Source organism: Cololabis saira, chromosome 15 (assembly GCF_033807715.1).
Source record: "Cololabis saira isolate AMF1-May2022 chromosome 15, fColSai1.1, whole genome shotgun sequence".
Lineage (NCBI taxonomy): Eukaryota > Metazoa > Chordata > Actinopteri > Beloniformes > Belonidae > Cololabis > Cololabis saira.
The window spans coordinates 36,824,459-36,837,081 of record NC_084601.1 but is presented as its reverse complement, the minus strand read 5'-3'; the positions used below and the strand labels follow the sequence as shown (position 1 = coordinate 36,837,081).

Genomic DNA, 12,623 nt, shown 5'->3' with positions numbered 1-12,623 from the left:
TGTCGCCGCCGTACCCTACGCCGTACGCTAGTGCGGTGGAGAGGACGGGGACCGTCCGGCGCGGCGGAGAAGATGGGAACAGCGCGGTGGGGATCCGCACAACGGGGTATGAAAAGTCGTCATTTACTGTTGTGCTTGGCTGCCACGCTGATGGACAGAAACTGTATGGTGATTTTAAAAGAAAAACTTTGCCTAAAGAGACTTTTCCAGCCGGAGTCATTATAAAGGCAAATTAAAGGGCTGGATGGATGAAGGCATGATGATCGAGTGGCTGAGGCAGGTCTATGTGCGGCGACCCGGTGGTTTTTTTCACACATCATGCGCGGGCTAACGTGTCTGCTGGGACTGTTGTTCGGGCATTTGCAAAAGCCAGCATTTCCGAGGCGCCGCGCGGCACGGAAAGTGACTCTGACAGCGAGGAAATTGGGACTGGCACAGATGAATTAGCAGAGCTCTTTAATGCTGAAACAGAGGATGAGGACTTTGAAGGGTTTGATTAATGTAAAAACTGAAATAAAATACAATCAAACTAAGTTTTGCTCCCGCTCTATTTTTAAATAAGCACACGTGTGTGCTTGTGTGTGTGTGTTCTGCAGCGCGCGTGTGTGTTTTGCGGCGCGTGTGTGTGTGTTTTGCGGCGCGTGTGTGTGTGTTTTGTGGCGCGTGTGTGTGTGTTTTGCGGCGCGTGTGTGTGTTTTGCGGCGCGTGTGTGTGTGTTCTGCAACGCGCGTGTGTGTTTTGTGGCGCGTGTGTGTGCGCGCTCCGTGCCTGTAGACGGCGCCTTTTCAGTTGGTGCACCGTATGTGTGTTTTAAATCCAAAAATTACACACAAAACTGAGGGTGCGCCTTTCCACACGGTGCGCCGAATGGTCGTGAAAATACGGTACATAAGATCAAAGACAACTTAAATGAGAGCAGAAAAGCGGGCAGACAGATGAGCGGGGCCTGCTGTTCAGGGCAGTTGTGGCTGCAGGGATCAGGCTCTTCCCAGCCCAGCCCTCCTGAACTGAAGAGTCTGAACCTGCACCCTGAGGGTACTGGGCTGATACGTTGGTCCAGTGGCTGACTGATGTCTTGGACTATGGCTAGGTGTGAGAAACTTGTGATTTAGTTCTGTAAGGTTGGTTGTGGGGAGACTGATTATTTTAGCAGCTATGTCTGTGAAGCGTGTGAATTTGGTCAGATTTGGCTGCAGCCTTTTATATTGATATTTATTGTGACAGTGACCAGCACACATTGCTAAAATAGAAGTCCAGGAGTTCATGAAAGGGACAAGTGGACATGTTCACCTTCTCACAGAGTCATAAAAGTCTTTTTTGGAGAAGACTTAGGAAACTTATGTTTCCCATGAAAACATTCCATCGGAATTTGTCATCACTTATGACAAAAACACAACTGATTCAGACTATTATCTCCAATTTTGGGGTTCATGCTCAAGAAGATCAACTTTCAAGGACAACAGATTTTATTTGAAATATGTCACAACATCAGAGAGGTGTATGTATAAAAAAAACAATTAATCTGATCTATAATGAACATTGGATGAACTTACCTCCGTCATGGCTGAATGTAAATTATTATCTTGTTTTTCCAATTAATTTGATTTAAAGGAGCTGTATGTAAGAGCAATAATAAAACTAATCATAAAATGACCCCGATATGTCAACAGACATTTAAAAATCATGTTCATTTCAAATACTTATGTCACTGACAACAGCATTCAAGCCAGGATATTCCAGTTTAAAAAGAGGAGTTGCAGCCCTCAACTGATGTTTATGTTGTCATTTTTTGTTTTGGCCTGAAGCTCCACCCTCCACCTATCTCCCAATCACCAAGTCAGTATTGTTTCTGAAGCTCCACCCTCCACCTATCTCCCAATCACCAAGTCAGTATTGTTTCTGAAGCTCCACCCTCCACCTATCTCCCAATCACCAAGTCAGTATTGTTTCTGAAGCTCCACCCTCCACCTATCTCCCAATCACCAAGTCAGTATTGTTTCGGCATCCGGGTTGCCAGCTCGGCTCTAATTATGGCAGCCATGGCAGCCTACGTTCCTGCTGCATTCTGCAGCCTACCTGGCAACCTCTGGTCGGGGGGAGGAGGGGGAGGGTACACGCCGCTCAACAATATTTTGAAAGTGACTGCAGTACCAGTTTTGGCCATTTCTTACAGACGGCTCCTTTAATTTAATAAACTGCAGTGTCTGAGCTCAGGATTTCTTTCTTTAACAGTTTTTCAGGTATGATACAATGTAAATCTTATTACTTTATGGGTATTTATATATTTACCAACACATAAGTGATAACTATGGATTTCATTTAAAGTACTGGACTGAAATCACCACAATGACCATAAATAACCTTGATAATGAGTTTATTGTTTAAAGCCATCATCAATGCAACAAGAAAGAAAACATAACTGTTGAAACATTTCAGGAGAAAAAGAAACAGAGAGAGAGAGAAGTAGAAGAGTAAAAGCAGGTTGAGAGTCCCAGGGAGTCAGGTCAGGACTGGGAGCACTGGTCTCTCCTCAGGGTCTCTGAGACTGGAGTCTGGGAGCCCTGGGTGGCCTCACAGGTCACAGAGAGCACCTTGGTCCACTGGTCTGCAGGGAGTCTCAGGGTGCTGCTCCAGCTGTAGTGGCCGTCCTCCTGCAGCACCCCGGGGCTCCTGCTCTCCTCCCAGCTGCTGCTGCTGCTGCTGCCGTCCACCTTCCAGGACAGACTCCAGTCGGAGGGGAAGCCCTTGTTGGCCAGACACATGAGTGTGGCCGTCCCCTGCTGCAGCTCCCCACTGGACAGGACTGTCAGGGAGGGGCGGACATCACCTAGGAGACACCACTCAGGTTAGAGGACAGGAACCGCCAACAACACACACTGGGACACCGTAACTGAGAGGTGAGTTTGGAACTGGAACAAGTTTCTGTCAGATGTTTTCTGCTCCATCAGTCACTCAGAAACACATTGTTTCACTTCCTTTCAGAAACCTCTCATGCAGATCAGCACAGAGAATCGTGATCATGTTTCAACTGAAATATGACAAATTAAAATAGTACCAAAACCTCAGTCTACAACCTCCAACTTATCATAAAAGTTTTTATCAGAAAACAAAGCAAAGAGAAAATGAAATTAAAAAAAACAGAAAGAAAAAGAGATCACAGGATTTGAACATTTTGATCGTCAATTTTATCCTGAATCTGGGCATGAATTCTGAATTTTAAGTTATCACTGAACAACTTTTATGTGTGACATCTGATAACTTTTAGAGAAACAATTAAATTTGTTTCATCTGAACATTAAATAGTTTAAAAATGTAATTCCACAAGAAGATTTTACTAAATTTCTTAACTCGACTTCTGACTTAGACTACATGATATTAAATTAATAATACTGTAGATACCTCAAACTAAAACTACTGTTAATAAAAATAAACATAAGGTTTCAAGAGTCTATAGAAGAAATGTTTAAGGTAAGTAACAATATTCGTTTATATTTAAATATAGTTTGAACTTACTTCCAACATCCAGTCTGGTTCCTCCACCAAACGGGAACCACAGTGATACAAACTGATGAAACCGTCGTACAAAAACCTCTGACTGCAGAGAGACACGCTCTCTGATTCTGAAACAAACAAACTCTACAAATCATGTCATTTTTTTCTAATCAACAGCCAATACCTCAAATATGTATTTAGACATGTAGCACATATCCAAGCTCATTTTTATTTTTCTATGTAACATTTTTTAAATGAAATCTAATCTTTCTTTTGACAGAAACAAACACCTTTCTTGAAAAACTTCCCAAAGTTTGTGACTTGTAGAAACTCCATATTCTTATGTCCAACAAACTAAAACTCAACTATCAGTTGGATTTCTTTCATGTGATTTATATGAAGTTTATAGTAGATGTCACACAGGACACTTTAGAGACAAAGTAGACAAAGAACTGGTGACCAATTCAGGGAGTACGACCTTTGACCTGAACAGAACTGGAATACTGTAGACTTCAGCTGATCCCTCCAGATGGATGGATGGATGGATGGATGGATGGATGATGGATGGATCTCTACTCCCAATCTTTTCTACTTCCAAGAAATTAACAGATATTAAAATAAAAATGTCCTGAAGAGTTTATCTGCATCAAATTTGTTCATAATGATGTTTTCAAACTTGATACCTTCTTGATAGTGTGAACCTATTGATCTATTGATGAACATCATCATAAGATAAGATAAGATAAGATAAGAAATCCTTTAATAGTCCCCCAGAGGGGAAATTTCCAGATTACAGCAGCAAAGTGGATAGTGCAAAACACAAGAGGCATCAATATCACACAATAATAATAATAATAGAAAAACACTATAAACAGTATATACAATAGTAATAATAATAGAAAAACACTATAAACAGTATATACAATAATAATAATAATAAAAATAAGAAGGAGAATAAAATAGTAATAAAATAAAAAATACTAGTATACAAAAAGAAAAACAGATGGATATTTACAGATGATATTACAGGATATTTACAATACCAGAGAATGGTATTGCACATTTTTGTTTGTGGTCTACTGTGAGCAGTGCTGGTTGTGTAGTCTCACAGCTGCAGGGAGGAAGGACCTTCTGTAGCGCTCCTTCACACACCTAGGGTGAAGGAGCCTGTCGCTGAAGGAGCTCTCCAGCGCTCTGAAGGTGTCCTTCATGGGGTGGGAGTCCTTCTCCATCATGGATGACAGCTTAGCCATCATCCTCCTCTCTCCCACCACCTGTACTGTATCCAGAGAGCAACCCACGACAGAGCCGGCCCTTTTGATTGTTTTGTCCAGCCTCCTTCTGTCTGCAGCTGTGATGTTGCTGCCCCAGCAGACCACTCCGTAAAAAATGGCTGATGCCACCACAGTGTCGTAGAATGTTTTTAGGAGTGTTTCCTCCACACCAAAGGCCCTCAGTCTCCTGAGCAGATAGAGTCTGCTCTGGCCTTTTTTATGGAGTGCAGAGGAATTAGTAGTCCAGTCCAGTTTATTGTTGAGGTGAACACCCAGGTACTTATAAGATGTCACCATCTCAATGTCCTTTCCCTGGATGTTCACCGGTGTCGGGGGGGATTTATTACACCTGCGGAAATCCACCACCAGTTCTTTGGTTTTCCCCGCGTTGATCTGGAGGTGGTTCTGCAGGCACCAGTCCACAAAGTCCTGGGACAGTTCTCTGTACTCGCTATCGTCTTCATCAGTGATGAGGCCGACGATAGCAGAGTCATCAGAGAACTTTTGAAGGTGACAGGTTGGGGAGTTGTAGGAGAAGTCAGCAGTGTAGAGAGTGAAGAGGAACGGCGCCAGGACCGTTCCCTGCGGGGCCCCCACACTGCAGACGACCAGGTCCGATGTGTGGTCCCGTGTCCTCACATACTGTGGACGGTTGGTGAGGTAGTCCAGAATCCAGGATGTGAGGTGACTGTCAACCCCTGCATTCTCCAGCTTGTCTCCCAGAAGTGCCGGCTGGATGGTATTGAACGCACTGGAGAAATCAAAGAACATGATCCTCACAGTGCTCCCAGGTTTCTCCAGGTGAGACAGGGCACGATGTAACATGAAGATGACGGCATCATCCACCCCAATGCCAGGTTGGTAAGCAAACTGTAGTGGGTCCATCGCTGGGCTCACCATGGGGCGGAGATGTCGGAGGAGCAGCCGCTCCAGGGCCTTCATCAGGTGGGATGTCAGAGCCACCGGCCTGAAGCTGCTGAGGTCCTTGGGGTGCGGGTTCTTGGGAACAGGTACCACACAGGATGTCTTCCATAGTGGTGGTACCCTCCCCAGCCTCAGGCTCAGGTTGAACATGTGTCCAACAATCCCGCACAGCTGGTCTGCACAGGACTTCAGGAGCCTGGAGCTGATGCCGTCTGGACCCGCAGCCTTCCTCGCGTTCATCTTCCTGAGTTGATTTCTCACCTGGAGGGTTGTGAGGGACAAGCTGGAGCAGGGGGGGGGTGTATCAGAGGTAGTGGAGGGGGGTGGGGGGGTAGAGCAGAGAGTAGGAACAGTGGGGGGTCGGCTGTGGGATGAGCTTTGTTGTTTTGGGAGTGGAGGTGGGGGTGGGGGTGGGGGTGGAGCTGGAGGTGAAGGTGAAGGTGTCGATGACAGTGGGGGGGCTGTTGTTGAACTGAAGGAGGAGGAGGAGGGGGAGGGGGGGTGTCCTGTAGAAGCAGATGAAAGGGGTTGCAGCAGTGTGAGCTGGGTTGGGGGAGGGGGAGAAGACTGATCAAATCTATTGAAAAACAAATTTAGATCGTTCACCCACTGTTGATCCCCCCCAGCCTGGGAGTCTGGTTTCTTCTTGTGACCAGAGATGGTTTTCAAGCCTTTCCAGACTCCTTTGATGTTCTTTTGCTGCAGTTGTTCCTCCATCTTTTTCCTGTAGCAGTTCTTCCCCTCCCTGATTCTCCTTCTTAGTTCCTTCTGAGCAGTCCTCAGCTCCTCTTTATTACCTGATCTAAAGGCCCGCTTCTTCTCCTTCAGGAGGGCCTTTATGCCAGGATTAATCCAGGGTTTGTTGTTGGAAAAACACCTTACCGTCCTGGTGGGTACGGTGTTTTCCACACAGAAGTTAATGTAGTCTGTGATACAGTCAGTGAGACCATCAATGTCGTCCCCATGAGAGTCACAGAGTTCCTCCCACACAGTAGTGTTAAAGCAGTCCTGCAAAGCTTCTTCAGCTTGGCTGGACCATCTCGTCACTGTGCGGGAGACAGCTGGTTCCCTGTGCACCAGGGGTCTGTACACAGGCTGGAGATTAACCAAGTTGTGGTCGGATCTGCCCAGCGGGGGGAAAGGTGATGAGGTGTATGCCTCCTTGGTGTTGGCATAAAAAAGGTCCAGAATTTTATTGTCCCGGGTGCAACATTTTACATATTGGGTGAAAGTTGGCAGAGTGGAGGACAGAGATACGTGATTAAAGTCCCCAGAGATCAGAAAGAGAGCCTGCGGGTGCTGTGTCTGCAGCCTGCTGGTGACTGAGTTCAGGACATCACATGCTGCATCACCATTAGCAGAAGGGGGAATATATGCAGCCATCATGATAACATGCGTAAATTCCCGCGGCAGATAGTACGGCCTCATACTAACGGCCAGCAGCTCAATGTCCCTGTCGCAGTGTTGTTCTTTAACGGTGATGTGCCCGGGTTTGCACCACTTTTCATTCACAAACACCGCCAAGCCCCCTCCTTTCCTCTTTCCGCTCTCTCTCGTCCGATCCGCCCGCACCAACTTAAATCCGTCCAGCTCCACCACCGTGTCCTGGATCGCCGCAGTGAGCCAGGTTTCTGAGTAAACCATTACGCTGCATTCCCTGTATTCCCGCTGATGCCGGCTCAGCGCCGCCAGCTCATCCATCTTGTTAGGGAGAGATCTTACATTCCCCATTAAAACAGACGGGAGAACAGGTCTGTACTTCCTCCTCCTGATGCGGCGCTGAGCTCCGGCACGGCATCCCCGTCTCCTCCTCTTGATCTCGGGGGGGACGTCGGGTCTCTCCCGTGGCGGCAGCAGCGCGGTGTTGCGGAGCGCCAGCAGCTGATCCCTGCTGTAAACAATAGGACTGCTTGCGGGACCCCCGGACACGGGCGTAAACGGCGAAAAAAGTAGTGAAGAAGTTGAGATCAAGACTGCTGTTTTGGTCTCCATGGTGCAGAGTAATAAATAATATATACACACTTACAAAAAATAACAAGATTACAAAATTAAAGGAGAAAAAAAGGAGAAAAAGCTCAAAGGTGAGCAGGAGCTGCTGTAACGAGCTGCCACTCACGCGGCGCTCACACACAAAACTGGTCTCTGCATTTAACCCATCTCTAGAGACTAGAGAGCAGTGGTCTGCCATATGAACGGCGCCCGGGGAGCGGTTGGGGTTGAGGGCCTTGCTCAGGGGCCCAGGGTGGTTGACGTGGGTTGCATTCTGGGGGCTTGAACCTGGTCCTCCAGACTCCAGTCCACTTCTGTAACCACTAGGCTACCACTCCCCACATCATTATCAGAGTTATGAAGTCTCTGCTGGAGTCAGTGGGAACATTTCCATAGAAGCACTTTGCATCAGCAGCACCACGCTCCAGTGATCTGGGAGAGTTTATAGTCCTGACACTTGAACTCTGGATGACTGACAGCTGTCCTTCATGACAACAGAAGACACAGAAATCCTCCTCATCAAAAACATGACTCTGATCTGCGTCCTCATCTGGACTCTCCTCTGCTGCTGCTTCACAGGTAAAGTCCAGAGAATCCAACTCCTCTCCTCTATGAACATCTGTCCCTCTGAAATGAAGCTGACAAAACCATGAAGCTGTTTTCTGTTTGTGTCTCTGTTTCCTCAGAGTCCAGAGGTCAGGTCACAGTGACTCAGCCTGGATCAGTGACTTCTGCTCTGGGAGGCTCCGTCACCATCACATGTAAAACCAGTCAAGATGCTTACTATGATGGCTCTGACTACTTGTTAGCCTGGTACCAACAGAGAAATGGAGGAATTCCTAAACTGCTCTTTTATTATGTTGGTAGTCGAGTATCAGGAACACCAAGTCGTTTTACAGATGGTGGATCAAACTCTGACTTCACTCTGACCATCAGTGGAGTTCAGACTGAAGATGCAGCAGTTTATTACTGTCAGAGTTATCACAGGATCAACAGTCAGAGGTCGTTCACACAGTGAAAAACAGTCGTACAAAAACCTCCCTCAGTCAGACTGAACTGAAACTGAACTGACTGATACACTTCACTGAACACACACACACACACACACACACACACACACACACACACACACACACACACACACACACACACACACACACACACACACACACACACACACACACACACACACACACACACACACACACACTTTTCAAACTCACAGGAACAGTTTCTGTCAAGAATGTAGAGAAACATAGTTTAGCTTCAGAGAACCTCTTACCTTTTTTTTAGGATTGAATAAACACAATTTTGATTGTTTTGTTTTGTTTAGCAAAACCCAACACACGAATAGCACAACCACATACCCAATTAGCAAAACACCTTAGCTCCTTTGCAAAATGAACCACTCTTGTAAAAACTATACACTAACTTATCAAAACCATATTTTTTTACCATATGAAACACACACGTTGCATATGACTTAACTCTGTTTGCACCAGTTACACTCTGCTGTTGAAAACCTTAAACACTTTCGGCTAATTCTGCTTCTAAGTGCATAGAGTAGTATGGGTGAAGCACACAGTGAATTTGCAAAACATCGCTCGGATTTGCACATCTGTAAACACAATGTCTGCTCACACTTTTTGCAAAACAATACACAGTGGGCCCGATTTACTAAACGTTTGCGTGTGTAAAAACGTGTGCAAACTTGACAGCACCCGCAAACCAAAGTGCCAGCTGATCTACTAACAGCGTGCAAAGAGGACTGCGCCTCTCAAATGCGCCAAATAGCACACGCAATTCATTTACAGTTTTTCACAATTGTTTACAGTTTTTCTTGATTGCCTAAGCATGATTTTCAAAACAGGGCCCGTGGTTTCAAAACACTACACACAATTAGCACAACAACACACCAAATTAGCAAAACACTACAGATCCTTTGCAAAATTAAACACGCTTGTAAAAACTGTACACTTCTTTTTAAAAACCACACTTTGTTACCATATGAAACAAACACGTTTCACATTACTATACTCTGTTTGCACGAGTAACACTCTGCTGTGATAAACCTAAAACACTTTTAGCACTTCTACGTCCCTATGATTAGAGTAGGCTACTATCAACAAAGTACAAATATACAGTTTTTCTTGATCGTTTTGGCCCATTTTTCCATTCACAGTTTACTTTTTCAAAACAGCTCACACAAAGCCCTTAACAGAAGCTGAAATAACCAAAACACTTTATGATGTTTGCAGAATGACACCACTTTCTCAAAACTTGTCACACATCCATCAAAACCAAACTTTTCCATCAAAACCTAGAATTTTTTCTCAATTGAACATGTGTGTTTTCTCATTTATTTACTGTAACGATGGATAACAACATTGAAACCACAGCTATGAATATCAACTTTTGTTCAACACCCTCATAGTATTGACTATTTTACAACTGACAACATACTACAATTTGGGTTTTGTATTGAGCACTCTAACTTAGTTATATAACTTAGAAATATACTGTCACAGAGTATTTACAGTAAAATCAGAAAATGTGTATACAGTAAAATATTGTAGATCTGTTTTTGTATTGCTGAAGTTCCTGTCAACACCATTGATTTACATTTGTTCTACTGTGTACAAAATGTCAAGATTCTGACAGAAAAATATTTATTGCAGTACTTGTCATATGCACATACTGTAAGCAATCAAAATGACAGGGTTCAATATGCAGTACAACAAAGGTCAATTCTCTAAGAAAGTACTGTAAATGAAACACAATCAAATGAAACCCTGTAAATATGAAAAAAATAAAAATACAGGAAAATTACGCATTGTCGACACGGGCCTGACGATCAGGCCACATGTCCTCGTCCACGTCCTCCTCGATCTATGCTTGGTGTCAACTTCAAGCTATTGACCTCTTTGATAGGTTCAGGACTACTTGCTTTGTTTTGCAAAGAAAGTTCACACAGGTGCTGATATTTTTTTAGAATTGAGAGAGCAGTTCCAATTGGCTGCTACGAGGTGTCTGCAATGTGTTGCCAATGGTAAATCAGTTATGTTTTGTGTCTCTTTGTGAGAAGTGTGTTACAGTAACTGTTTTGAAAAGTGTATTACAGTAAAAGTCAAAGAAAATTGTGTGAAAGAAATGAGAAATAGTTACAGTAACCGATTCGCCAGAGAGGACTCTTGCTGTGCAAAGAAGGTGTGAGCATTAGATAAAGTTGACCCATGATGTGCAAAATGTGTCAAAGCAATCGAGAAAAACTGTAGTCTTTCTCTGACTCTTGTGCTTGGAGACCAATGAGCTCACCTGCTGCTTTCTATAGTGTAGATACACCTGATTGGTGTGTCTACATTTAAGCAAACAAGTGTTTGCACACCTGATGACTGTGTTGAACCAACTGGTTGGACGGTGTGCTAATTTGACAGTCAGTGCTTTGGTATTGCAAAGAAGTGACTTTATGATAGATTTTTGTGTCTAATGTACGTTTAGTGTGTTTAGTGTTTTGAAAATCACTGTGTGTAGAGTTTTGCAACAAGTGTGAGGTTGACAATGTGCTTATAGCTGTGCAAATATGGGCTGATGTTTTGCTTCTTGAGTGTAAGGTTTTGCTAATAGTGTACTACTTTTAATTTTAGTGCGTAAGCAATCGAAAAAAACTGTAAACACATTTCCTGATAGACTACCTCACTTTCTCAAAACTCTAAACACAAATTACAAAACTCACACACAAAATGCAAAATCCTACACTTCTCTTGCAAAAGCACACTCTACCCTCAAAACAGTGTTAACTCTTCACTAAATGGTACTTCCTTCTCAAATGCCAAACACATACATCATTTGAGTAGACATTTCTAAGCACCCACTGAACACTGATGTGCAAAATGGAAGACACTATAGTATGAATGGAAAACACTATATGAATGAATGAATGCCTCAGTAGAATCATGCACTTGTATGTTCAGTGTTACACCTTCAGCTGTTGGATGGAATATATCCCCATATAGTATTCTTATGTGTAGGCTACTCAAATAGAAAACAGCACACAATTCTTTACTGTAACAACAAATACGTAATATTTTACAGTATGAGTAGGAGCTAGAAGAAGTGCAGTGTTGTAGGGGCCAAGGGTGGCATGGTGATGGAGGACGCCGTGGTGATTGAGTCCAGATTGCCAGTTTGAGCAACATTTATTTATTTTTCTTATTTATTTACTTTGTTTCTTTCTTTCTCTCATATATATATATATGTATGTATATGTACACACACATATATATATATATATATATATATATATATATATATATATATATATATATATATATATATATATATATATATATATATATATATATATATATATGTATATATATATATATACTTTGTATTGACTACTGACTTCTATAACGTGACCAAATACTGTAAACATATCAAATCAAATTAATCAAATTGATGGCAGCACACATTGTTGGCCAGGGATCTCTGTGAAGGCACGCTGGCCGATGATATTCCTCCCTCGGTGCCTTCTTTTTACAAGGGTGAACCCCGCTTCATCAATGAATATGAATTCAATGGCAAATTGCTGATTGCATGTTGCACAACAGCCTTTGGAGTTTAGAAATGTGACTGACTGTGTGTTCTGTGTGATCAGCAAGAGAGGGAATTCAGGAAGAGTGTGCAGGATATTGGGAATTGTGTGTAGTGTTGTGAGAAATGTGTGGTATGGAATGGGAATTTGAGTCTAGAGCAGTAAATGTGCTTGGAGTTCAGCAGGACTGGTTCAGCCACCTGAAACATGAGTTTCAGGTTGTGCACATTGTGTAATGTCCAATAAATGTGTTTAAACAATTGTGAAAAACTGTAGTACTTTTGCCCTGATGAATAATCAATATGTGGCGTACCTGCCAGAACGCGCTAAATACTGGGAGGGGAAAATGC

At 43.5% G+C, this 12,623-nt stretch overlaps 1 gene segment (V, D, J or C); it reads left to right on the top strand.

Annotated features, from left to right (window-relative positions):
* The first annotated feature begins 8,206 nt into the window (after positions 1-8,206).
* On the top strand, positions 8,207-8,697 carry LOC133460875 (Ig kappa chain V region 3374-like). The segment is given in 2 exon segments: positions 8,207-8,258; positions 8,366-8,697. Coding segments are annotated over 2 exon segments (384 nt in total).
* The last annotated feature ends 3,926 nt before the right edge of the window (positions 8,698-12,623 follow it).